At 44.5% G+C, this 24,662-nt stretch overlaps 1 protein-coding gene across 11 annotated transcripts in view; it reads left to right on the top strand.

Moving 5' to 3' along the window:
- The window catches only part of LOC116794177 (ankyrin repeat and KH domain-containing protein 1-like), a 100,397-nt gene that overhangs the window by 66,764 nt on the left and 8,971 nt on the right, over window positions 1–24,662 (top strand). For 10 of the 11 annotated variants that reach the window (XM_032702609.1, XM_032702618.1, XM_032702617.1 and 7 more), the window contains exons 16-31: window positions 4,616–4,761; window positions 4,905–5,016; window positions 5,852–5,997; window positions 7,430–7,572; window positions 8,380–8,593; window positions 9,795–9,970; window positions 10,529–10,691; window positions 11,817–11,912; window positions 12,177–12,293; window positions 13,265–13,439; window positions 13,795–14,248; window positions 14,681–14,758; window positions 16,169–16,315; window positions 17,721–17,831; window positions 19,398–19,547; window positions 19,851–21,460. In XM_032702609.1, coding sequence (XP_032558500.1) covers window positions 4,616–4,761; window positions 4,905–5,016; window positions 5,852–5,997; window positions 7,430–7,572; window positions 8,380–8,593; window positions 9,795–9,970; window positions 10,529–10,691; window positions 11,817–11,912; window positions 12,177–12,293; window positions 13,265–13,439; window positions 13,795–14,248; window positions 14,681–14,758; window positions 16,169–16,315; window positions 17,721–17,831; window positions 19,398–19,547; window positions 19,851–21,460 — 4,038 coding nt within the window. Of the gene's footprint in view, window positions 1–4,615; window positions 4,762–4,904; window positions 5,017–5,851; window positions 5,998–7,429; window positions 7,573–8,379; window positions 8,594–9,794; window positions 9,971–10,528; window positions 10,692–11,816; window positions 11,913–12,176; window positions 12,294–13,264; window positions 13,440–13,794; window positions 14,249–14,680; window positions 14,759–16,168; window positions 16,316–17,416; window positions 17,656–17,720; window positions 17,832–19,397; window positions 19,548–19,850; window positions 21,461–24,662 lie in introns of those variants that run through there. The other variant, XM_032702620.1, reaches the window with a different exon arrangement.

Here is a 24,662-nt window from a genome sequence, read left to right as displayed (position 1 = left end):
TCCAGTTTGGATGGGGGCTGCTTCAGAGGAACAGAAATGCCTTTTCCCTCTGCCCTGGAATAGCTTTTCCTGTTGCTCATACCAGTGGTGATATCCAGAGGAGATGCTCCAAGGCTGGAGAAAGGGTGGGATGGCTGGGGGTGTTCAGCCTGGAGAAGAGAAGGATTTGGGGAGACCTTAGAGCCCTTTCCAGTGCCTAAAGGGGCTCCAAGAGAGCTGGAGAGAGACTTTGGACAAGGGCCTGGAATGACAGGACAGGGGGGAAATGGCTCCACACTGCCAGAGGGCAGGGTTAGGTGGGATATTAGGGAGAAATCTTTCCCTGTGAGGGTGGTGAGGCCCTGGCACAGGTTGCCCAGAGAAGCTGTGGCTGCCCCATCCCTGGAAGTGTCCAAGGCCAGGTTGGATGGGGCTTGGGGCAACCTGGGCTAGTGGAAGGTGTCCCTGCCCATGGCAGGGGGTGGAACAAGACGATCTTCAAGGTCCCTTCCAACCCAAGCCATTCTGTGATCTTGCATAGCAAGAGGCAAATTTTTCCAAGCCTCTGTTGGGACCAGTTTAAGGGAGAACTTGCATTTCTGTAAAGCCACAAATCTGTATTTTGCTGACCAACTTAAGAGTGAAAACATACATAAGTGGAGTGTTTATCTTATCATTTCTCTGTGTCTGCTGGCACAGTCTGCTGGCTCTGAGTTGCTGAGGTTGTGGATGTCAAAGTGCAAAGTGGCACCTGCCTGGTAATGAGTCGTGGGCAGATATGTACCTGTGTCCCATCTTTCAAAAAGCTACACAGAGGTACCCAAGTACCTTTTGGAAAGTCAGCTAAAACCTAAAAACAAAGCATCTCTTTCCACTCCATAATGTTTTGGTTGTAATGGAATTTTTAGATGTGCTGATGCTAAAATCTTGCACCTAATCCTGTGCTGAAGATGTGACTTACTACAAGTCAAAATCAGGTTTACTAAAGAGACAGAGACATGGTGCAGTGTAGAGTGGGAAAGCAGTAAATTAGTTTGGAACACATCTACCATTTTCATTACTCAGTATTTGGTTTCTTGTAGTCTCTTGTTGCAGCTTCATTTCAGTTCAAGTTCTTCATTTACCGTAGTAGATTTCTTAGTTGGCAGTATCTGAATTGAGGCTTTTTTTCTGGTTTAGAGTATCAAAGATGAGGAACTTTCTTTTCTCTGTTGCTGGGCTTTGTCTTTAGTTGGAATATTTTTATTTCTCTTTGTTTTACTCGGTATTTTTAGGCTTCTGTCCCACTTTGCTCCTGCGAGCTCATGTTTCTAAACTGAAATTTCAGGTGTCTTCTGAGAAACTTATTCAGTTTTGAAATTCTGGTTGTAGTCAGTGATACAGAATTATGGTATTTTAAGGTAAGGATTTGGAAGGTGCCATCTGAGTTACTGTGTTCAGGATTGGTGTTTGGAGTAAAACTGGTTACTGGGATAATCTGGAGTGAGAGATGGTGACTCAAGAAAGGAGCCACAGTTACCAACATCCAGCTGAAATCTCATCCAGAGCTTTGCCCCAGGTTCTGGAAACGCATCCGGAGTTATGTTGTATAAAATACCAACTTCTTGCTTTCTGTTGTTTTGCTCATGTTTCCTTTGATATTTTATCATAACTTTGAGAAATAGTCACCCATGTCTTTGGAGGCCGGTGTTCAGCTTCACACTGATACAAAGACAGACCCTTGGGAACATTGCAAGCCCTTCATAGCATGTGAGGAAACCTGGATTTTGTGGTGTGTAGGATATCTCTTTTTTTTAAACAAGTCTTTTAAGTATTGAAGTCTATGGGAACATCTAAAACCTATGTCACAAAACTAGCAATATGTGAAGATCACATTTTAAAAATGAATTTTTTTGAAATTTTTAACCAAAGCCTGGATATCATTGTGCCCTTCCTGGTGTGAAGACAAAACACCTCTTCAGTAGGAAGCAATCTACGTGTTGGAAAGTTCTCCCCTTTTCTCCTCAGAGGGTGAAAGCCACAGATTTTAATTTGGCATAGAGATGCTGCAGGTGCTCATCCACCTCAGTTGGGTCTGTCCCCTCCTACCAACCTTTCCTTGGAGCCATGGTGGGTTCATCCCCTCCAGAGAGCCTTTCCTTGGAGCCATGGTGGGTTCATCCCCTCCAGACAGCCTTTCCTTGGAGTCACAGGCAGTGCCAGTGCTGCCTTCACTGCTGAGCTGTGGTTCCACAGCCATTCCACGTTAATGCCACATTGGAACCATTGCTGCAAGGTCATCTTTAAGTTAAAAATCTGTATTTTGCTGTGTAACTTGGGCTGAGCTAAATCAGCCCCATGAAACTGGAGGCAGAAGTTCTCAGGTGTGTTTTGCTCCACGGGCCCATCTTGCTAATCACGCTGAGGGAATAAAAATTGACAGTTTGAAAGATCCTGCAATTCTGTAAACTTGACAGTTATAGAGGGGATAATTGAATGGTGGGCATTGTTAGGAATATTTGTTGTTAGATTTTATTTTAATTGGGTTATGAGTGCAGGGTTTCTGTGCATTTCTACTGCCTTTGGTGTTCTCTCTCCTGTTTGACATTGTTGTTACTGTGCACGTGAAGTGCTTAACACACACTCACAGGTTTTAAGCACATGATGAAAATCTGAAGTATGCAAGAAATACGTGGACATTTTCAGTCATGGTTGTGAAATATAGAGAATTTGTGGAACCTGTGACAGCAACACTGAATATTTTACATTAAGGACCCTTAGGCTGGCTCCAGTGCACACCCTGCTCTGCATGCACAGCACATGCACGTGGTTTTACATGTATCTGTAGTTACAAGAATCTGAAAACACTGAGCCAGTCCCTGAGGAAGGACCAGCTTGATTTCACAAAAGTCCTTAACAGGGTGATTTGGTGTCTTGTATTTTGGAAGGAATAATCTTTAGAAATCCAGCTATTACCATGCACTTCAGTGCATGGAGCAGGAAGACAATTGTATTACATTAATTAATACCCATTTGCTGCTATAAGTGGTGATCCATAGCGAGCAGATGAAGTGGGAGCTTTTGTACTTGAAACTTTTGCTACAAACCTGGTTTGCTCGTGAAAGTTGTAAAGAGACTTCAGATCCAGTACTTTGTTGCTCAAATGTGGTGACCAAATATTAATGCTGGTTTTGCTGATGCGTGGAGGAGGATGCTTTACTTAAAAAATACAGCTGGAAACTGCCATCTTCCCAAATTTCAGTGACAACCCTCCCCAAGTTTCCAGTGGAAGGGACCCATCTAACTGTGCTCTGGTTTGTGTTTCTTTTGTCATGCACAGGCTGAATTAGAGTATTAGTGGTTGTGTTGGGGATTTTCTAGGACTTTTCCACCTACACTATTTTCCTGTGAGTAATTGCTGGTGTGTAATTTGTCAGTGGAATGAGTAAGGTTGAGCTGGGAAAGGTTGGCAAAATTTTCCTCTTAAGTCATACACAGGTTTGAGTTAATCCTTCATCTTCATTTAATGCTTGAAACACTTGGACAAAAGCAAAACGCTGCAGCTTATTTCTGACCTGTAGTTGTTAGTGTTTTCCTTCAGCTGCTTCTTCCAGAAGTACTGCAAAATACTGTGTGTTTTGGAATAACTAAAGCTCACCGGGTGCTCTGTCTGATGAGGCCACACAATAGAGACATTTGGCAATCCAGCAGTGACAATACTTGTCAAATCCAGCTGCTCTATCAGCAGGAATTACTGTGACTAAAGAGTGCATGGAATGAGTGTGTAGGTGTGTTAGACTTTCCTGGCAGGTAGTCCCAGCTGAGCCTTCAGAGATCCAGGCTCTTCTTGGATTCTCATCTGGCTACAGAGGCTGGCAGAGGTCCTGACCCCACAGTGGATAAGTGCAGGGAGATTCCTCTGCTTGTTCATTTAAAACTAGGTGGAAAAAATCCAGTTCTCAATTATCTATTTTTTTAAAACTATTATTTTTTAAAAATAAGATAAAGTTGCAGTCCCTGTGTCGCTGAGCTGCACTGGATCTTCAGGATGACATCTTTTACAGGCTGTGCATCAATCAGAATAAATTTTAGGGAGCACAGTTTTCAGCTTTCTTGTTTTTGTTGACTGCCCCCTCCTGTCTGCTTCCCTTCTGCCTTCCTGGGTTGGTTTAACTCTGAGACGTGATTAATAGTGGGAATTGCTGTCAGTCATCTTGCTCTGAAAAACTTCTCTGGAGGCTGTGTGCACTAACCTTTACATGAAAAATTTTAAAAGTCCAGAATAAGTCTGTATTTCTGAACATGAGGTTGTGTGTTAGTGATAAATCATCTGCCTGCTTAGACTGAGCATATGATTGAACTCTTTAACATTGAAGGTTACAATTCGAAAAGGGTAACTAATCACCTTCATAATTCACACTTGTAATGCATACAGACTAATTCATAAAATTATTTCCTAACTTACCACAGTTTGGAGATGATGCTCACACCGTTTAACTGCTGGAAAGCTGCTTTTTGTTTGTAGGAACACTTAATTTGTTCCCCCCCCCGTTACTGTTTTGATATCACACCACTGCAGTTTTACGGGACTTAGTATTTTTCGTATAAAGATACGACATTCCTAAGGGTGGATTAACAACCTGGTGTTACTTTTCAGCTGTGAACAGCAGAGTGCCCAGTGGCTCCACCAGCTCCTCGCACACTACAGAGTCCCCGACGCCCGAGCCCTGCCCGCAGGCACCGAGCAATGTGCCCTCCCAGTCCGTGCTCCCCATGTACCCCTCAGTGGACATCGATGCACATGTGAGTAATGGCACCTGGGTTGGAGTGGATTTGCTTCCTGAAAGGGGAAAAAAAAAATTTAAGTACTGCTGTAGAATTACTAAAATTCTCTTTATTTTTAATTACTGAATTTCTGTTTCTTCCCCCCCCCCCTCCCCGTGCAGACTGAGAGTAATCACGACACTGCTCTGACCCTGGCGTGTGCGGGAGGGCACGAGGAACTCGTGTCCGTGCTGATCGCTCGTGGTGCCAACATTGAACACAGAGACAAGAAAGGTGAGTTAGAACAGTAGCACAATTTGAGCACGAACTGCAGCGTGAAACAGCCAACTTCAAAATGGTATTTGGGATTCGTTGCTTCAGAACGTTACCAGAACTTGCAAAAAAATGTGTTCATGCACTTCACGTGCCACACAAAGCCAGTGACACTGCGTGCACTTCTGCCTGCCTTTTTGGAAGGATATTCACCTGAGTGGGATCTTAAGCACGTTTGTGAAACGTGAGGCACTTTGGGCCTTATGATTCACTCTCTGCAAAAAAACCTTGGCAAGCCAAGGCTGGTGGGGTAACCATCCAACCTTGGCTGACAGAGCTGAAGGGTAACAGTTGTCAGGTAACAACTGAAGGGTATCGTTGTTCTCGGTAACAGAGTTCAACAAAATCTCAAATCTTTTAAAGCTGAGAGAGCAAAACCATCACAGCACACACCTTGGAGCTCACACTGACCACTGGCAACCAGCAACACACACAGGGCAGATGTGGTCACTGCTTGGAACTTCATTGAATAGCAGTTAAGCAGAAAACTGTGGCTTCTCCAGAGAGGGGAATTGGTTGGAACTTAATCCAAACTGGTCATTGCAAGCACTGTCTAGATTTTTTTTTGCAGAACCTTTGGCTGGAATCAGAGCCTTGGAATCAGAGCCTGTGACAGGGGCCAAAGAGGTTTGGGAAAGGCTTTGAGGTTGTGGCCTATGCCAGGAAACCCCCAGTCTGAGGAAGACATACCTGAACAATAGAATTCATTACGAATTAACCCTTCTGTGCATTTCTGCTCCTTAATAACACTTTTGAGATACTCAAGGCTGCTTCTAACACCATGTCACATCACTAGGTTTTACGCCTTTGATTCTGGCTGCAACTGCTGGACATGTTGGTGTCGTGGAAATTCTTCTGGACAAAGGTGGGGATATTGAAGCACAGTCCGAGCGCACAAAGGATACTCCGCTTTCCTTGGCATGCTCTGGTGGACGCCAGGAGGTACAGACACCTGTCCTCAAAGGGCTTGAGTTGTTACTTGTGGATAGGTTTTATTTGTACAGAATTGGGGTTCTTCTGTTGATGATAAATCCTTCTTTTTTCCTGGAAGGTTTTTCACCTGTGTTATGTGTAACTAATTTAAGGCCTTTTCTTCTTCCAAGAAAGGAAGAAGAAATTTAAGGCTTTTTTTCTTCCCTCCTTTGCCCTGTCCCAGTTTTGTTAGCTAATGATTGTGGTCACTTGTGATCACTTGTCTTCAGTCAGTGTGTCCTCACAAGGTAAGGACTCCTGTGAGGGCAGCAGAGATGTTTATTGAATAACTTTATTCACTGAACACTTCCCTTATGCATCTTCCTGCTCTCAAAACTGAAACAGCTGGTGCAGGCACACAGGGACAGGAACTGGAGTTTTGTGTGGGCAGATATATCTTTGGAGCTGATGAGTGCAGATGCAATGCAGGGCACATTGCACCAGGCTTTTAAGGATGTCACATTTTTTTGTGTGTGTTGTTATTGTCCAAATAAGATTTGTTAAATCCTTCCTACTTCAGTCAGGTGCATACTTGCTTAGAAGATGGCATGGAGATGGCCAAAGGTTCTGTGCTAGATTAATTTAAAGATTCAAATAGTTGGCCAAAGTTGGAAAGCTTCCACTTTACCTTCGAATTGCAGATTTTTAACAGTAAACGTACTTCTCACAAATAAAAGATGAGATCAGTGTGGCCTGTGAGAGCATTATGTATTGAACAACTCAAGTCTTTTGTTCTTCCTCTTTATTTTTTTTCCTTATGCCATTATCTACCTCTTACATTTCTGGCTTAGCAACTTCTGAGGCAGCCTTATTTCTGGCATATTTGGAAATCACCTGGCCTATGTTAGTAATAAAATGAGGTGCACTAAAGTGCAGTATATCACCCAAAATGTTTTCATTTCCCCCAGTTTTGTTTCTCTTAAGCAGATAGAGGTGTCCTTCCTCATGCTGGTCCCACTAACATCAGTCACTCTGATTTTTACCATGTGTTTTTTTGTAAATCCCGTGTAATACAGATGGTCAAACTTGGCTCAAGTGTCGTTTGAATTCAAGTTGTGTGAGTTTCTGAAAGAGGTGCTCAAACAGTGTGAGACATTATGGGAGTGGGATAGATCCCTTGTTTGCAAACTTGGAAGATTCAGAGGAAGAGCTTCACTGTAAAGCCTTGCATTCTTGTGTAGGTGGAACAGTCTTTCTGGCAGACAAGTGCTCAGCTGCTGTGCTCATGGGCTGGGGAGGCTGCACAGAGATAGGGGAAAGTCAAGTAGAAGAGGGTAGAGATATTCCTGTGGGGTCTTGTCTATTGACAAGGGAAGCTGGTAGAACACTGGAAGGTTTGAAGTTGTGATAGCATCCTTTCACTCCCACGATATGTCTGTTAACACACGTGCTGTTTTTTCAGGTTGTCGATTTGCTGTTGGCCCGGGGAGCAAATAAAGAACACAGGAATGTGTCAGATTACACGCCATTAAGCCTTGCTGCATCCGGGGGCTATGTTAATATCATCAAGATTCTTCTCAATGCTGGGGCAGAAATTAATTCCAGGTAAGGTACCATGTCACCAGCTGAGCTGCAGCATGGCACAGACACTCCATGTTGGCTCCATACTGAGGCACAGGTTGGATCTCAGATGCTCTCAGACCTCCCTGCAGCCTTTCTACCCTGATGTTATTCTCTATGCTCATGTTATCTTAGTGCTTTTAAATTGCCTTTAGCTACCACAAACTTCATCTGACTTATACCTAAATTTTAAGGTCACATAGTTTGCAAACCTGTTCTTTCTCTTTCCCTTTTCCACTATTCTGGGATCTGGAAGTCGAGTGATTTCCAATAGAACCAGGTAGAGGAACCAACCAAAGTGCTCAGGACACCTTTATGTGTTTGTTTGAAAATACCTTTTTCATGAAAAAGAACAAATTTACACAGCTATATCTCTTGAGCCTCTTCTCCATTCATTTTAAGAAAGCTCACATATGTTCTATCACTAGATAGCGTGAGAGAACTCTTAACTAGAGAAAGTTAAAACTGCAGCTGTGCTAGAAACATGTGTTTCTCTGAATGAATCAGATGCAGCCTTGATTTTTAGTAAATGTAGCTTAAGGCTTATGTATGCTTCAACCATCAGAGCATCTGAAAGCTGAAATGTATTTTCCTTGTTTATAAATTGCAGTCGCCTGTTGCATATAGTTCCTCTTGTGATTTCTCCTAACCAATTAAAAATACTGCTATTTTAGATCAGTGTTTATATAGGTTATATGTTATTTTCTGACATTTTGTTGCTCTTGGATACATTTGGAAAGCTCTTGGAGTTTTCCTCCAGCTCAGGGCACTGGTTGTGTTTCTTTTCCTTAGGACTGGGAGTAAGCTGGGAATTTCTCCTCTGATGTTGGCTGCTATGAATGGCCACGTCCCTGCCGTGAAGCTGCTGCTCGATATGGGTTCAGATATTAATGCCCAAATCGAGACCAACCGGAACACAGCCCTCACCCTGGCCTGCTTCCAGGGCCGGGCAGAGGTGGTCAGTCTGCTCCTGGACAGGAAGGCCAATGTTGAGCACAGGGCAAAGGTAAGGGGGGCACTCACCTTTCCTTGTGATTTATTGCCTCTGAGCCATCAAGTTTCTTCAAAGTTCCTGTGACTTTGAGCCTCTCCGGCTCAGAGGAGTTATTACATCAGAGCATTTAAACGTTCTGAAATGCGTGGTTTCTTTAAAGAAAGAAAAAAAAAAAGGCATCAGTGATGAATTTTTTTGCATTAGGGAAAAGCTGACTGGTCCTTCTGAGCTCATAATGAAACTTAGATTCACTCTTGTCTAAACTTGACGTGATACTCATTAACAGAACAGATATTTTTACATACAAGTGAAGTCTAGGCAGGAAGAGAATAGTGTTGCTTGTGATTCTCATGTAGAGCAGACTTCTTGTCTACAACAGAAGTAGTGCAGTCAGACTTTTTGTAAAGATTTTACGTTGCTGTAGAACCCATGGCTTCAGTACTGTGACCTTCTGTGCCTCTGAAATGCTCCACAGGTCCCATCCTTTGGTGCTCTGGGACAGCTTTGTGTCTCCTGCCATAAAGCAAGCTTAAAGCTTGTGTAGACAGCCAGACTGATTTCCCCAGCACAAAGGAATTTTTGGTAACTCCTAAGGCTGCTGAAATAATTGCTGTGTCTGTCTACCCCGCCTGCTTCTGGAATGACTGTGGCTGGAGAAAAGGGGATATGGATAAAAGCCAGCTCTCAAATGGTCAGTTGGGCATGTTAGCAGCTGGTGTAAGTTTATTTAACAGTCTGGCCTGGCAACTAAGTTGGGCCCAGATCAGTCTCAGTGCTAAGGGAGGCTAGAGAAAAGATATAACAGCCAGTTTCTCAGTATTTTTGTAGAAACACTTGTGTCTTCATTTGAATCTGTTCTAACCTCTGTTGTAGAGATCCTGTTATAAACTTTGGTTTTGCTGTTGAGACAGATATCTGGTGGTTCTTAGTCAGCAGTTTGCTTGGGTTTGTATAGATCGAAGCCCAAGAGTGTCTGGTTTTTGGGTTGGTTTTGTTTGGTTGGTTTGTGTGTGGGTGTTCTGTTTTGTTGTTGGGGGGTTTTTTTGTTGGGTTTTTTGGGTATTTTTGAGACAGAGACTGCTTGAAGTTAGGCTCTTAAACTAAATATAGGCAGCTAAATAAAAAAATCTTATTTCCCTTTGTAGGAATCATTTATGTCTTATCCAAAGTATATTGTACAGATTTCACAGAATAACTTGTTCTCTTTGCACAGACTGGTCTCACACCTCTGATGGAAGCAGCTTCAGGAGGCTATGCAGAGGTTGGAAGGGTTCTCCTTGATAAAGGAGCAGATGTGAATGCCCCACCTGTGCCTTCCTCAAGAGACACAGCTTTAACCATTGCAGCAGACAAGGGTCACTACAAGTTCTGTGAGCTCCTCATTAATCGGTAAATCATGTCTTCTAATTAAGTGTTCAAGGGTTGGACAGGGCTCCAAGCAACCTGATCTCATGGGTGACATCCCTGCCTATGACAAGGAGGTTGGAACAAGATGATCTTTAGGGTCCCTTCCAACCCAAACCATCTCTGGCTTTATGATTAGTGGCACATCTCTTCTGCTCATCCTCACTGTCACTTGGGGGGCAAAGCCTGGAAGCAGCTCTTGAGCTTTTCAAGCAGAACCCTGTGTGCTGCTAAAATCTCAAGGGGCTGCTTTGTCCCGTGGGTAGTCACCACACTGATGATAATTTAAAGGTTGCTGGTTGCATACCTGTGGTGCAATAGGTGACAGGGAGTGCATGTTTGTCTCTGTCATGGAAATTTAAGTGATCCCCACATCACTGTGTCAGAAATGAAACAGCGAATTTCAGGGACAGAATTTCTCATATTTAACCACTGTATTTCAGTTATTAAAGTTCTATATCCAGTTGTACTCTGGTCTTTTGTGATCTGTCTTCCACCTTCACTTATCCCCTGTTTGCCTCTGTTCCACCTGTGTGTTTTCAGAGGAGCGCACATCGACGTTCGCAACAAGAAAGGAAACACCCCGCTGTGGCTGGCAGCGAATGGGGGGCACTACGATGTGGTCCAGCTGCTTGTCCAAGCAGGAGCAGACGTGGATGCTGCAGATAACAGGAAAATTACCCCTCTTATGTCAGCATTTCGCAAGGTAGGAGACCAACATTTATGTTTTCAAAACAGTGCTTCTCGCTTGGGCTTGAATCTGAACGCTTGGTTTGGGAAGGATCAAATATAACTCAGCAAAAGGAATACTTTGGTAAAAATACCTGCCTTGACATAATCATAGTTGCTGTACTTCACACAGATCCAGTTTTTGAGAGGTGAAAAAACTGTTCCAGAAACCATATTCACTTTATTATTTGCAGTTGTACACTGTCCAAAAACTTCCACCGTTTGAGACTTTTGCCAGTTTGAGGTTTCCATAGTTCCCTCTACCTGTCTGGACTGTACTGCTTGTTTCAGTCCTGCTTTTGAGATGAACACAGCACCAGTCTGGAATAAGCTGTGCCAATTCCTTTGTGCTTCTCCTCTTCTGTTCCTAATCTGTTGTGATGGGACACTTTGTGTAGTCAGCTCATTTGTCACCCTCTGCCTTTTCTTCTTGGCAGGAAGAACGTTGCTTTGTGATGGTTTCACCAGTTGTGGTGTTGGATGCAAGGATGCTATATCAGAGGAATTTATTCACTGTAGCTACTTTACCTTTAACAAAACAGCAAATAAGTGTGCAGCTTTTTTGGCAAACAGCCGTGCTGAGCATGCCACTGCTGTCTTCTTTCACATAACTTCAGAAGCAGCAGTTGGGTCCTTTGTGTGGTTGCACAGTGTATCCCAGTAGCAAAGGAATGTGTTTACCAGGATAACATACAGGTGGCTCAGTTCTCTGATCAGAGTTACCTTGTGACTGAGCAGTCTAAGTTAGTTCCACGGTGTGAGTGGCAAAAGAGTGGATTGGGTGACAGATGGTGTCTGAAGAGTGTTGTCCTGGCTGTTACTAAAAATCTGCTTCTTTCCTTGGGCCTGATTTGGTCCTTGTATTTTAAAATAAGAAATAACTTGTGCAAGAGCTTGTCTTTGCCACCTTGAAGCACAACAGTAGCTGTGCTGTCAGCACCAAGCAAGCAGCAACTGCCCTTCTCCCCAAACAGCAGCTCACCAGACATGTTCTTGCTTATTACGAGTCTTTTGCATTGGACTAAGAGATACCAAACCTGTATTTTGATGGTGAGTGTTGGCAATTGTATACAAGAGATTAGAATTTTCTTTGCTGTTCTAGGGGCACGTGAAAGTAGTTCAGTTCCTGGTGAAAGAAGTGAACCAGTTTCCTTCAGACATCGAGTGCATGCGCTACATAGCGACCATCACAGACAAGGTGAGCTGGAACTGGGGACCAGACCCTGCCCTGAATTTTCAGCAAAAATATACATGGGAAGTTCTTAAGTGTTCAAAAACTGAACTGTTTGCATGTTTCCTTCTTAATACAGAACTTAAAAAATAAATCAGCATTTACAGACCTGATCTGTGAAATAGTTTGTATGTTTATGACTGCAGGGGAGCCAATCTTTTGTTTTAGAGTAAGCCTCACTCCTCAATTTGTAGTTTCTTATGGGTCTAGTAAGACAAGTTTGTATTCCAGGACCTGTTGAAAAAGTGTCACCAGTGTGTGGAGACGATTGTGAAAGCTAAAGACCAGCAGGCTGCAGAAGCCAATAAGAATGCAACTATATTGCTGAAGGAGCTAGACCTGGAAAAAGTGAGTAAAGCATTGCTGTCGTGTAGCAGAGTGGTTTGAACTGTGTGTGAACCCATGGGCTGTGTTTCCTTTGCTGCTTCTTGTGCTGTGACTGTGTGTTCCTTCCTCTAATATATAAGTGAAGCACATGCTGAGGGTGGCAAATTATAACTGACTTCTGCTTCAGCCACTCCATCATCCTTTTTAAGAAAGCTTGGACTTAATAATAGTTTTAGGCAGAAGCTCTCTGGGATCATCTCAGAGCAGAGTATGTGGGAGTAAGGGAGGTCTCCAGTCTTATGGTGTGTTTATGTGTGTGTAAATCATAATCCATAAGCATTTTGTGGACTTCTGTTCAGTGCAGTTCTGTTCAGAATTGAACAGGTAGTGGGGAAAATCCCCTTGTCCCTCGCTGAGAATACTGTGCAGTGTCCTGAAGTAAAGCACTTACACACTCTTTAGTGGGCTCTCTTTTGTGATGTTCTTACAATTTTTGACAAGTTCCACATTAGTGTATTAACACGCATCAGTTGCTGTGCATAACTACAGTGCAACATAAATGACTGATTCCATATATTAAAAAAAAGTGGTTAAAATTAGAGCAGTTCTATGTAAAACACTCTTTTGAGTACTGACTGTTGAATCAAAGATGTGAACATCGCTGCAAAAATGTTGCTGAGGTTATTAAATATTTGTTTGAGAAAGGACTGAGAGGATGAGAGATTTTTCTGGTTTTCCAGCAAAAGTGTATTTTTGTAATACCTCTGTTTTGGTTGTTATTTTGTTGTTATTTCTTAAAGTTTTTGGACCAACTAGTCCTGTTGTTCCATAAGGTCTGCCCAGTTTCTATGTAATGATTCAGTATGTGACATTCTAGTTCATCCTGCTCTCTCCTTTCTCCCTTCCCCCAGATTTCTAGGGAAGATCTGAATTATAAGAATAATTTAGTCTGTGTGAAAATGTTTAAATATTCATCTTTTTCTCCTACATAGTCAAGAGAGGAGAGCAGAAAACAAGCTCTTGCAGCCAAAAGGGAGAAAAGGAAGGAAAAGAGAAAGAAGAAGAAAGAGGAACAAAAAAGAAAACAAGAAGAAGATGAAGAAAACAAGCCTAAGGAAACTCTGGAACTGCAAGAAGATGACGATGAAGAAGAAAACGACGATGAAGGTAAAGAACAAGTGTTTCTATGAACAATGTAGTTGGGGGGGGGGCCTTTTTTTAACTGTCAAGGGAATAAGTTTGAAAGCTGGTCTCTCTTACTGTGGCAGTGTTGCATGGCTGCTGCCCTGGTTCTTCCCTCCACAGTCTGAGTTCCTGGCAAAACTCCTTTGTTCACTTTTTTACACCCCCTCATTTGTTCATGAGAGTCTTTCACTCTTGGAGGATTTACACCTAAATGTAGTGCAGGTATTCTGACAGCTCAGCAAGGAGCATAACTTGAGCTGTAGTGTGTGTTCAGTCAGGGCACTGACTTCTATACTGTATGGGTTCTGATTGTACATCAACTGTTTTTTTTTTTCAGTGGAGCAAGAAGTTCCTATAGAGCCTCCAAGTGCAACTACTACAACTACAATTGGAATTTCTGCAACATCAACTACCTTCACAAATGCCTTTGGGAAGAAGAGAGCTAATGTGGTGACTACCCCCAGCACAAATAGAAAAAATAAGAAAAACAAAACAAAAGAGACTCCTCAGAATATGCAGATAATTTTGCCAGATCAGCATATATCTCTAGCACAGCAAAAAGCAGATAAAAATAAAATAAATGGAGAGCCAAGAGGCGGTGGTGCAAGTGGGAACAGTGATTCAGATAACTTGGACAGCACAGACTGCAACAGTGAAAGCAGCAGTGGAGGGAAGAGCCAAGAGCTGAACTTCACGATGGACACGAATTCCTCGGAGCGGCGCTATGCCTCACTGCTCATCCCCTCTCAGGAAGAGAAAACCAGCACCTCAGCTTCCAAAACACCAACCAGGTGAGACTGCCCTGGTAATTCCTTAATTCCCTGTTGTTTCACAAGGTTTCCACCTATGCCAGTAGCTTAAGCTCTCCACCAGAGGGTACATCCCCAAAGCCCGGAGAGCTCAGTCTGCTTTATTCGTGTAGCTCTCAAGTAATACTGTCAAGTGTATTGAACACAACCTCTTTGAAATGGTAAAGATAAAATTTTTTGGCATTTCTGCCTGATTTTAAATACTATTTGAGCAAAATGGCTCTCTGTGCTCTTTAAGCATCTGTGTTTCAGTGTCAGCTTTATTAGAATATATTTTAAAGTGAATAAACTGGGGCTTTAAGGAAGTACCAACTTTACTTATCATCCATTTACAGAAGTGTTTTTTGTGACCTGTTGACTGTTTTATGGTTTCATCATTAACTCATATTTGACTTGCAATCTCTTTGTTTGAAGGAAGGAAGAAGTTGATGACTCCGAGCATTTCACCTGCCAGGTGGATGGCCAGTTTGATTTAAGCTTGTCGAGCCAGAGGTGAGAGCCATAAGAACTCAGAAGATATACAGGGCCATGTGAACAGTTTGGAAGATCACTCAGTTCCCAGGGAATGTTCTGATAATTTTTACACCACCATTTTCTGACTAGCTCATTGGTCTGAGTCAGAAACAAGTCTGATCCTCCATAGCTGTGTTTTTAATTTCCATTTCCTGCACTAAGGGAGGGGAAAGGGTACAGGGGATGATCTGCAGGATACTGGGCTGACTGAGAACCCATCTTCAATAAAAACACAAACACTGTGGCATCAAAAAGGGCAAAGAGAGAGAGCTGTGGTCAGACTGACTGAGGAGTTTGTCTGGGAGTGGGAAGAGAGTTGGGATTTTCTTTTTTCTTTCTCCTTTTTTCTCCTCAAAGTTAGGTGCAGAAGTAGTGGCTTCATCAGCCCTTTGTGGTTGAGGGGGTGTGTTTTGAGCTTGCCTTAGGAATGTTAGAAATTGGAATTTGCCTCTGTTCTGTCCTATGAACATGAATTGTTTCAGCCTTGGCCCTTTCATCCAAGGTCTGCTACAAGAGTCTCAAGGTCCTGTGCAGTTCACTGCAGCAGGATGAGCTAAATGCACACTTCTGACTTCTTGTTAGAGGTGGTTCTTCTGTTAGATAAAATACACTGAGGAATCAAACATTATGTAAAATGGGACTAGTATAGTTATTGACTTCTGCAGGTGCTCTTTGGCTCTTGCACTAGGCAGACTTTGTCTCACAGTCATTTCTAAATTTTTGCCCTTCCTGAATTGCTCTTCTCTTAATCACAGACATGCTGATGACAATGCTGCTGTAATTGAAACTGAAACTCAGACTTCATAGCAATGCTCTTCTGGAAAAATAACTAGATATTTTCAGATAAAGCAGGGAAAAGCTTTTGAAGTTTACTCTGGTATTGATATTCCCCAGTGGACTTTTTTCTATCACATGCATTTTCTTGCTCTCTTTGCCTCAGTTTTCATTATCTGAGGACAGGTTCTCCACAGAACTTTCAAATGCCTTGGGTAGGTGTATTATCAGAAAGCTAAAACTTACTAAGGTAAAGAGAGAAAATGCTGCCATCTTCAAAGGTTTATTGTCTAAACATTGCTTTTCAAGAGGGGAGAACACAATATAGACACATAATCAGGAGGTGCCTAAGTGGCTGTGTACCACCTATTATAAACTATTCTATTCTTAGTGCTTCTGGTATTATTTAATTCACTTTAACACTCTGCTTTTTAGAGGAAGGGCATTGTCTTGACTAAAAGGTAAAAAATAACCCTCCCAAAGTCACCCAACAGTTATTCCAGGTAGAAAATAAGAACAAAAACAGTTCATGCTACTAGTTTCAAGCTGCAGAAATGTAAAGTTAATGCTGTCATTTTATTCTGTGATTTGTAATCAGCACATTTCTGTTCCCAGACTTGATGGTGAAGGTCATTCGAATTCCTTGTCGACTAATTATAAGTCTGTTTCCCTGCCTCTGACCTCTCCAAATGTAAAGCTGAATCTGACCAGTCCAAAAAGAGGCCAGAAAAGAGAAGAAGGCTGGAAAGAAGTGGTTAGAAGGTAAAGACTTTAATTCTGTATTTAAAAACTGTCAGTGAACTTTTTAGCTTGTAAACCATTCTCAAATACAGAATGTCCAGCAAGGTTATATAATTCCAGAATTAACTAACAAAAAATCTACCCCCCCCTTACTCTTGCAGTGCTGTGAAAACCAATTGCAGGCCTAATTTGTAGTAACTCCTCACTAACTTAAATGTCAGCATGACATGAACATTTTATTTGGTACGAGGGTTTTCTTCTCCTGTGGGTTCAGTGGAGTAAAGATAAAAGGGGGAGGGAGCAGAGGGCAGTGAAAAGCCCTACAGCAGATGATTGCACAGGAACTAAGGGCAGGATGGATGTGAGTAGAGGAGAGATGGATGATCTCTTCAAGGCCAGAATTCACTGTGCTTTGAGCAGTGACCTTGATCACTTGTTCCATGGAAAATTTATTCACCTAAAAGTGAGTGGTTGGAAGTACAGTGAGATTTAAAGGTTTTCCGTAAAGCAAACTTTTCCTTTGAAAATGTACTGGGGTTTATTGTATGGCCATTAACACCCCAGAATCTTTCTTGTAACTGTTATCATATCTGCTGCTTTTAACTAGAATGGTCATCTGGCTTTCCTCTTTTTGTTCTCTTTATCAAAAAGGAATACAGCACGAACATAGAGGTGTCAGATGCTTTTGGGTGCTCTTATGAAGCCCTCCTGCTTTTGTGTTCTGCAGTGGCAGTGACCAGATATGCTCACTTTGGAGAATTTCAGGCTGTGTGCAAAGAACATAAGTGTACAGAGAATTTAATGCTTTCAGATCAGGGGAAGCCACAGGCTGTTCTTAATAAAGGTTTAAAAAGGCAGCTTAATATGAAAATTTAGATGTTTGAACCCTTGGAGAGTTGGTTCGGCCTCTGCCTTTTGATGTGGTCGCCAGGGGGTCTCCACAGTGCCATGGCCTTGCTGGGTGTGTGGTAGCAGCCTGTGCCCCTCTTGGGCAGGAACCCTCCAGACAGCAGCTGATCCACCTCTGACCTGGGGCTGCTCCAGCTCTCCTGGGGCTCTCGAGTCTCACCAGCTCAGCTCAACTGCTCACGTGGGTGTTGTCTGCTCTTCTGGCCATGGCAGGGTTCTAGAGATGGCATCCAGAACCCACCCTGTCCTCCTTCCCTGTGCCATGAGGAACATTCCATACAGTTCTGCACTGGTGTTTGCTGTGCCCTGGCTGATGGAAGTGTGTCCTGCCAAAGAGCTTTGTTGGTGACCACGGACGCGCGGTCGCAGTGCCCGGGAGCTGCACGGCTTCCACTCCCAAAGCCTCTCCTGGTCTCAACAAGAATCCTTTTCCTTCCCTTTCCCTGTGAGTGATCCCCCAGCTAGAAAGGATGTCTATCAAAGTAACAGATGCAAACATCCCTTCTGCCCCTGACAGGCAAGTGGGCAGAGTTTTGAAAGACCCTCCCCCCAGCAACACTCTGCAGCCAACACCGATTGAGCAATTCCAGCTGCAGAGAGGAGGGCGCTGCTGTTCTGGAGCAAAAAGGTACTGCTTGGGACACTTCTCCAGGTCAACACCATCAGCCTTGGCAGGGAGGGAGGGAAAGGACTGTGGGTGATGGGTGGAAGGGGACTGGACACTGGGGTGGGTTTTCTTGGAGGAGAAATGTCTCCCCGGGATTCCCAGTGGGCTGAGGTGGAAGCAGACCAAGGTACAGTCAGGAGCCCTGTGAGCAGTGTGGGTGTTCTTGAAAGTTAGGTGATGATAGAAGCTCTGGTTTGATAGGGAGTGACTGGGATGTCTGGCTTGAGAGAGGAGCCTTGGGGTTGGAGGAGGGGAAGAAAACCTAAAGCAGGAAGCAGCTGTGGGATAGAACTGGGTGCATACTCTGGAGTTCTGCAGATGGGAAAGGTTGTGGTGTGCTGTCTTGGCAGGAGAGGGGGAAAAAAAACCACCTTGGCAACATGAGGTGATGCTTTAGAACATTTCCATTTATTTAGATGTTTAGAGTATTTCCTTTAAGTCCTGTTGAAAGACAACCACTTTGGTAACATGAGGTGATGCTTTAGAACATTTCCATTTATTTAGATATTTAGAATAAAAGGTGTTTCCTTTAAGTCCTGTCAAGTGAGAAACAATTTCCTGAGGATCAAGAACTGGAATAGTTTCCAGGACTGGAATAGCTCCGTGGAGCTGGCAGCCTTTCCAGGGGGTGGTAGGGATCTGTCCCATGTTCAGAGGCACTTGCACTGTGATCAGTGGTTTCTGAACCCCCTTTGAATCCCCTCTGATTGTTCAGCGTTGAGCCAGGCACATCACTAGCAAGCCTGAAGGCGGTGTACGGGTGCCAAAGGTCCACACCATGAAGTTTGGGGACAGTGGTGGCCCAGAGAACACAGCTGGGGTCTGGATGCAAGCAGAGCTCGTGTTCCAAGACTTCCCAATACTGTGTGTGTGCACTGACCCACCAATACCACGTGAATCAGGAAAACTCTAAACTGACTGACTCCAGTGACAGCGTTGTGGCCTAACAGTCAGCCTGTTTCTGCAAGTCTTGGCTGCCATCACAGGGGCTTCCAGCTGCTCCCTAAATCCCAGGCCTGCACACCTTCACCATCTGCCACTGCCGTTGTTTGTTGGTGACTCAGCGCTTCCAGATCTTGAGGTCTGAAAGAGATGAATACTTCAAGGTTGTGGATGCAGCCGATATTACAGAGCTGATCCCTGGGAAAACATTGGAAAGCCACCTTCTCCTTGCTATAATAGCTAAGCCACGGGCTTTTATATTTGAAGCATCACTGTTTATGTAAGTTTAGGTTGATAAGCTAAGGGTTTGTCTCACTTTGGAGAGGTACACAAGATAAAAGCCAGAAGTGCTTCTGGAGCAATGTGAAGCACATATATCTGTGTTACAGTAGTGCTGGAATAAATGCTTCTGGAGAGTCCTTGTCAGGTACTGAGGATGAATAATTTGAGTGGGGGAGTTTGAGAAGGCTCCAAAGGGTGAAGAAAGTATCAGCCGAAAACCACTTACTGCCCTGAAACTTAAGAATATTGCTTCAGCCACTGTCAGACAATGCATTTCACAGATTTCTGATCTTTGTGATATAGGTCAAAGAAATTATCAGTCCCAGCTTCTGTCGTATCTAGAATAATGGGAAGAGGTGGGTGCAACATCACGGCAATTCAAGATGTCACTGGCGCCCACATCGATGTTGATAAGCAAAAAGATAAGAATGGAGAGAGGATGATCACTATAAGGTACAGTATCTTGAAATGAAAGTCTCGAGTCAGTCCACAGTGTCATTTCTTGAGAAGCTTGTTTGCTTTTTAAGGCAGGACCTATTTAGCTTCTTGGTACTGAATAGAGCACACATTCCTGCTGCCAAGATATGCTGACAGTTGACTTCAGAGATAATCCTTAAGATACAGAGAAGTCAAGAAATAACTTACTGGAGTAAACATACAGTAGACTTATGGATCAGTCTGAAACTGAGGCTGTGGGACGTTGTGCAAAGCGGGGTTTCCTTTTGCAAAAGATAAACCTGTTTGTGTTTAATCTAGGGGTGGTACAGAGTCCACGCGATACGCAGTGCAACTCATCAATGCCCTTATTCAAGATCCTGCCAAGGAACTGGAAGACTTGATTCCTAAAACCCATATAAGAACGCCTGCTTCGAGCGCCAAATCAATCCATGCAAACTTTTCGTCTGGAGTCAGCACTGCGACTGCTTCCAACAAGAACTCCTTTCCTCTCGGAGCGCCGCCCCTCGTCACGTCGCAGTCATCGACACTGTCGACTTTCCAGCCTACCAACAAACTGAACAAGAACGTCCCTGCGAACGTGCGCTCGTCTTTTCCGGTGTCTCTTCCTCTCGCTTACTCTCACCCTCATTTTGCCTTGCTGGCTGCCCAAACTATGCAACAGATCCGGCACCCTCGCTTACCTATGGCCCAATTTGGAGGAACCTTTTCACCTTCACCGAACACTTGGGGACCATTCCCGGTGAGACCAGTTAACCCTGGCAGCACAAACAGCTCTCCAAAGCATAATAGCTCGAGTCGTGTAGGTAGCCAGAACGGAAACGTTTTGCAGACGGAGTCTCCCGGATTAGCTACGTCCAGTTGTCCCGCTACCGCCTCGTCTGTAGCTGCTTCCACCCAGCCGCTGTGCGTGACCAGTAACCGGACTCCCTCCTCGGTCAGGAAGCAGCTCTTCGCCTGCGTTCCCAAGACGAGCGCCGCGGCCACAGCCATCTCAACTGTGACGAGCACCTGTAGCACTCTGCCCTCAGCTCCCTCTGCTTCCCCCAACAACGGGCAGGTGCCCACGGCGTTCCTGCCATCCAGCGCTCCGCCGGCGCAGCATTCCGCGCTGAAAGCGGACTCGTTCTCGGCTGTGTCGGCGCCCAAGGAGAAGGTGCCGACCCCGGAGCAGCCGCCCGCAAACGCACCGGCTTCGGTCGCGAGCAGCTGCAGTATGTCAGCCAGCAGCAGCTCAGGGGGCACCGAGACCCGCCCCTCGAGCAGCCCTGCCCCGCTCAGTAACGCCCAGGAGGAGATACTGCCAACCAGCATGTCGGAGATCAGCCCTTCCATGTCGATGCCTTTCTCATCCAGCTCAGAAACTGCTCCTTTAAGCTTAGCGTCGCCCAGGTCAGTCGTTGCAGATAATCAGGACAACAGTAACTTACCTCAAGTAGCTGTACCAGCACCTCGAGTTACTCACAGGATGCAGTCCAGAGGTTCTTTCTATTCAGTGGTACCAAATGCAAACCTCCATCAAGATCCTCAGTCTATTTTTGTTACGAATCAAGTTCCTTTAACACCTTCTCAAGGTCCACCTGCTGCAGTGCAGCTTTCATCAGCCATGAACGTTATGAACGGTTCTCAGATGCACATTAACCCAGCAAACAAATCATTGCCTCCTGCCTTTGGGCCAGCAACGCTCTTCAATCACTTTAGTAGTCTTTTTGATAGCAACCAGGTGCCAGCTAACCAAGCATGGGGAGACTGTCCACTCTCTACCCGAGCAGCAGCTGACCCATCTTTCACTGTTCAGTCTACCTTTCTGAATAACTCTGTGCTAGGACACGTGGAAAACGTCCATCCTGACAACTCCAAGGCTCCTGGTTTCAGGCCACCTTCCCAGCGGGTTTCAACTAGTCCTGTAGGTAAGTCATTAAGGTCATGCACTGGACAAAATTCTTCAGCCATTGCACTTTGATCATCTCAAACTGATGGAGGAGTAGTCTGCAAATGACAGTCAGAGAATGCCTGTGTAATGAGGATGGCCTGTTTTTTCCAAGTGCTCTTTAAAATGTTGATGATTTTTTCTTCTTCGGCTCTTCTAGGCTGTTAGGGGTTGGGAAGATTGCAGACGTTGCATTGCTTGTCCTCTGTAAGATACAGGAATGCTCCCACCAGTTTGTAGAATAGCACTGATTTTAGGGTTTGGGTTGGAATGGACCACAGTGTGGGGTGATACCAAACCTGAGGACATGTGGAGGTTCCAGCTGCAGCTGGAACAGTATTCACGTGTTCCATATTTTATGTGAGGCACCAGTTTGACTCAGTGAGGGGAAACTCTCTGCCTTTTGATTCCTGATACAGCTCTAGGATTTTAGTAAGCTTATTTTGTGCTTTGGGAAATTGGTGTGCTACTGCATGGGGTGTTTTATTAGGAAGTTTAGTGTAGCAGTCCAGGCTTATCTGGATTTATTTGAGATGGGTTAGGAGCACTGACATTGAACTCCCTGCCCTTGCTGTGCTCTGCCTGAAGGATCTTAGCGTTCCAACTATGTTACAGACAACTGGCTGCACCCATTTGGCTGGAAGGGGCACTCAAGAGATCTATTCTGTGCCACCCTTTGCCCTTGCCATGATGGCTGTAGGGTGCCCTGAGGTAGCTGGAGAGCCTTAACCACACAACATGTTGGGTATTTGGGCTGATGCTGGGACAGAACTCGAATGCTGGGTTGGGACAAGTCAAGTAGTTTGACTTTCAGACTAAAGCAGAAGGGAGCATTTGGAAGATGTGATGGTGAGGAAAGAAGGTTTTCAGCGTTTCTGCTCTTCTCAGTTGATTTACAAACGTACAGGACTTCTGCAAACCAGAAAACTTCTCTCTGACTGGCTTTAACCACAAAACTGGGGTGTTTGCTATGACTGTAGTTTTCTTAATAGTTTGATTTGGGCTGTATAGCTCTGCAAAGCCAGGGCACACCTAGAGCTCTGAGCCCCATCCAGTCTCAGCCTCGTAAGCAGAACCAGATGTGGAAGGTAAAGTAACTGGACCTTGTTCGTCAGAGAGTGTTAATAAAGAGCTGCCAGACCCTCAGCAGGCTCCAGAAACACTTGACAATGGCTCAGCTTTTCCTCTAAACTGGGAGTTGGCTGTTGCTGACATAACCCCTGGGGCTGGAAGCCTGTGGCAAGTGGGATCTGCTGATTTCTCTGACCATGGCACCCTGTGTGTGCAAAGAGTGACTGGGACTTCCCACAGCAGCAAAACATTTTGCTGTTTCCTTATGCAAAGGTCATCTGTTTGCTGTGGGAGTCCTTTATATATCCTTAAATGACTGTAAGTATTTAAAAGGCAGTGTAAAATCTGTTTCTGCCCCCTGCATTGGGAAGGTTAGGTAGGTAGCCAAGGAGAGCTCATGCAGTGGACTTTGGGGAGATTCAGTGAGAAGTTCTCAACTGAAGCTCAAAAATATTTGGACAGAACACGCTTTTTCTGAGCTGGGATTTGATTAGGATATTGCAAAGTGAAGAAAAACTGCAAATAGGTAGGTGTGCTGCTGAAATTGTACTTGGCAGGAGTGACTGGTTAGTCAGGTCCTTAGTTGATTCATTTGACATTGTTTTACTTTCCACTGCTTTTGATCAGCTTTGTTTCAGAATCTAAATTGTCCGTCACACAGGTTTAGGGGAGCCTGGGGAGAAGGGGGTGTTTGGAAGGTGTGATAGTGAGGAAAGGAATGGGCACAGTAGGCTGAGGACTTCTCCAACACCTTCCCTCAGAGTCCAAGTGTGGTCTGTCCATCCATCTCATTCACTGGCTTGTCCCCAGCTCAGCCTCCAAGGGGGGTTGAACTGGGAACTCCCATGGCTGTTTCGACAGGGCTCAGTGACAGGGTGCATGAGATTTTGGGAAGAGGCAGAAGGGCCAGTCACTGCTGGCTCATCCTTTGGCCAGCAGCAGCACCATGGACAAGGAGCAGCCTGGGCCTGGCCTGGCAATTCCATGTGGTGAGAGGGGATGGCTTTGGAGCAGGTGGGCACCCATCCTCTGCTCTTGGATGTGACTCTACACCTCAGGGAGCAGGGGTGTGTCTTTTGTGCCTGTCTCGCTCAGTTGAGCCCTGGAAATTTTTCTACAAATGAAATTCCTTGGTGACCACCTCTAAACTGATTTGGTGGAGATTTAGTAACATTTGTGCACTAAAGCAACCTTTTCTTAACAAGTTCTCACCTCAGGGTGGAGTTTGGGTATTCTGCTTTTCCTGTTCATGGGTAAGTTCAGCTGCAGCTTGAGTTTTCTCTGCTTCACCAGTTCACCAGGTACAGATCCCCCTGCAGATCTTACTGGCTGTGGATCTGCTCTGGAAATGGCCTGTTTGTCCCACATTTTAGGTCTCTTGTCCTGGCAGCCTGCAGATTGAGGGCAGGCTTAGCCCAACCATTTGGGGAGGCTGTGGAGAAGACCAAAAGAAATCTACTTGTTACTTCTTTCCTCTGCCTTTTAAAAAGGGGTTTGAGGCCTTGCTTATTAAAAGAAATCTTGAAACTTGAAATATGCCAAGTTAAGAAGCAGCACCTGAGTGTGGAATTGTGTGAAATGGACTCTGTTTCACATGGAGTGACCAAGTGTTGTGGCTGTTCCTCTAAAGGTGGAGGTAGCCCTTGCAACAAGCAGCATCTGCAGAAGTGCTTGGTGGCTTTCATAAACTGAATTTTGAGCAGAGTTTGTGTGAGATCAATGCACTCCTCTCAAAAGCTCAGTTATGCTTCCAGAGCACGATGAGGAGTTTGAGTTCATGGCCCAAGTAACTGCAGAAGACTTTAGTGTTACAAAACCTGATTTTTTTGGTAAGTACGTGAATAGGAAGCTCGTTACTGCAATCAGAATTTGGTAAGTTATTGTTCAGAATAGCTATTTTTAATATCGAGCCAAGTTTTTCATCCACTTTTAGGAAAGACAAGATAATGATAAAAAGTGTTCTTTATGACCTGAAAACTCTGGATTTGTGGATCTCTGGCTGTCACACTCCCTTCAGCACATGGAACATACCCAGCAGTGCTGAAGTGGTCTTGCCTGTCCCGTTGTTGCACTTCAGAAGCTGTGTACCCAAAAGCTGTGTACCCATCATC

Source organism: Chiroxiphia lanceolata, chromosome 15, assembly GCF_009829145.1.
Source record: "Chiroxiphia lanceolata isolate bChiLan1 chromosome 15, bChiLan1.pri, whole genome shotgun sequence".
NCBI lineage: Eukaryota > Metazoa > Chordata > Aves > Passeriformes > Pipridae > Chiroxiphia > Chiroxiphia lanceolata.
This window is presented reverse-complemented; position numbering and strand designations above follow the sequence as displayed.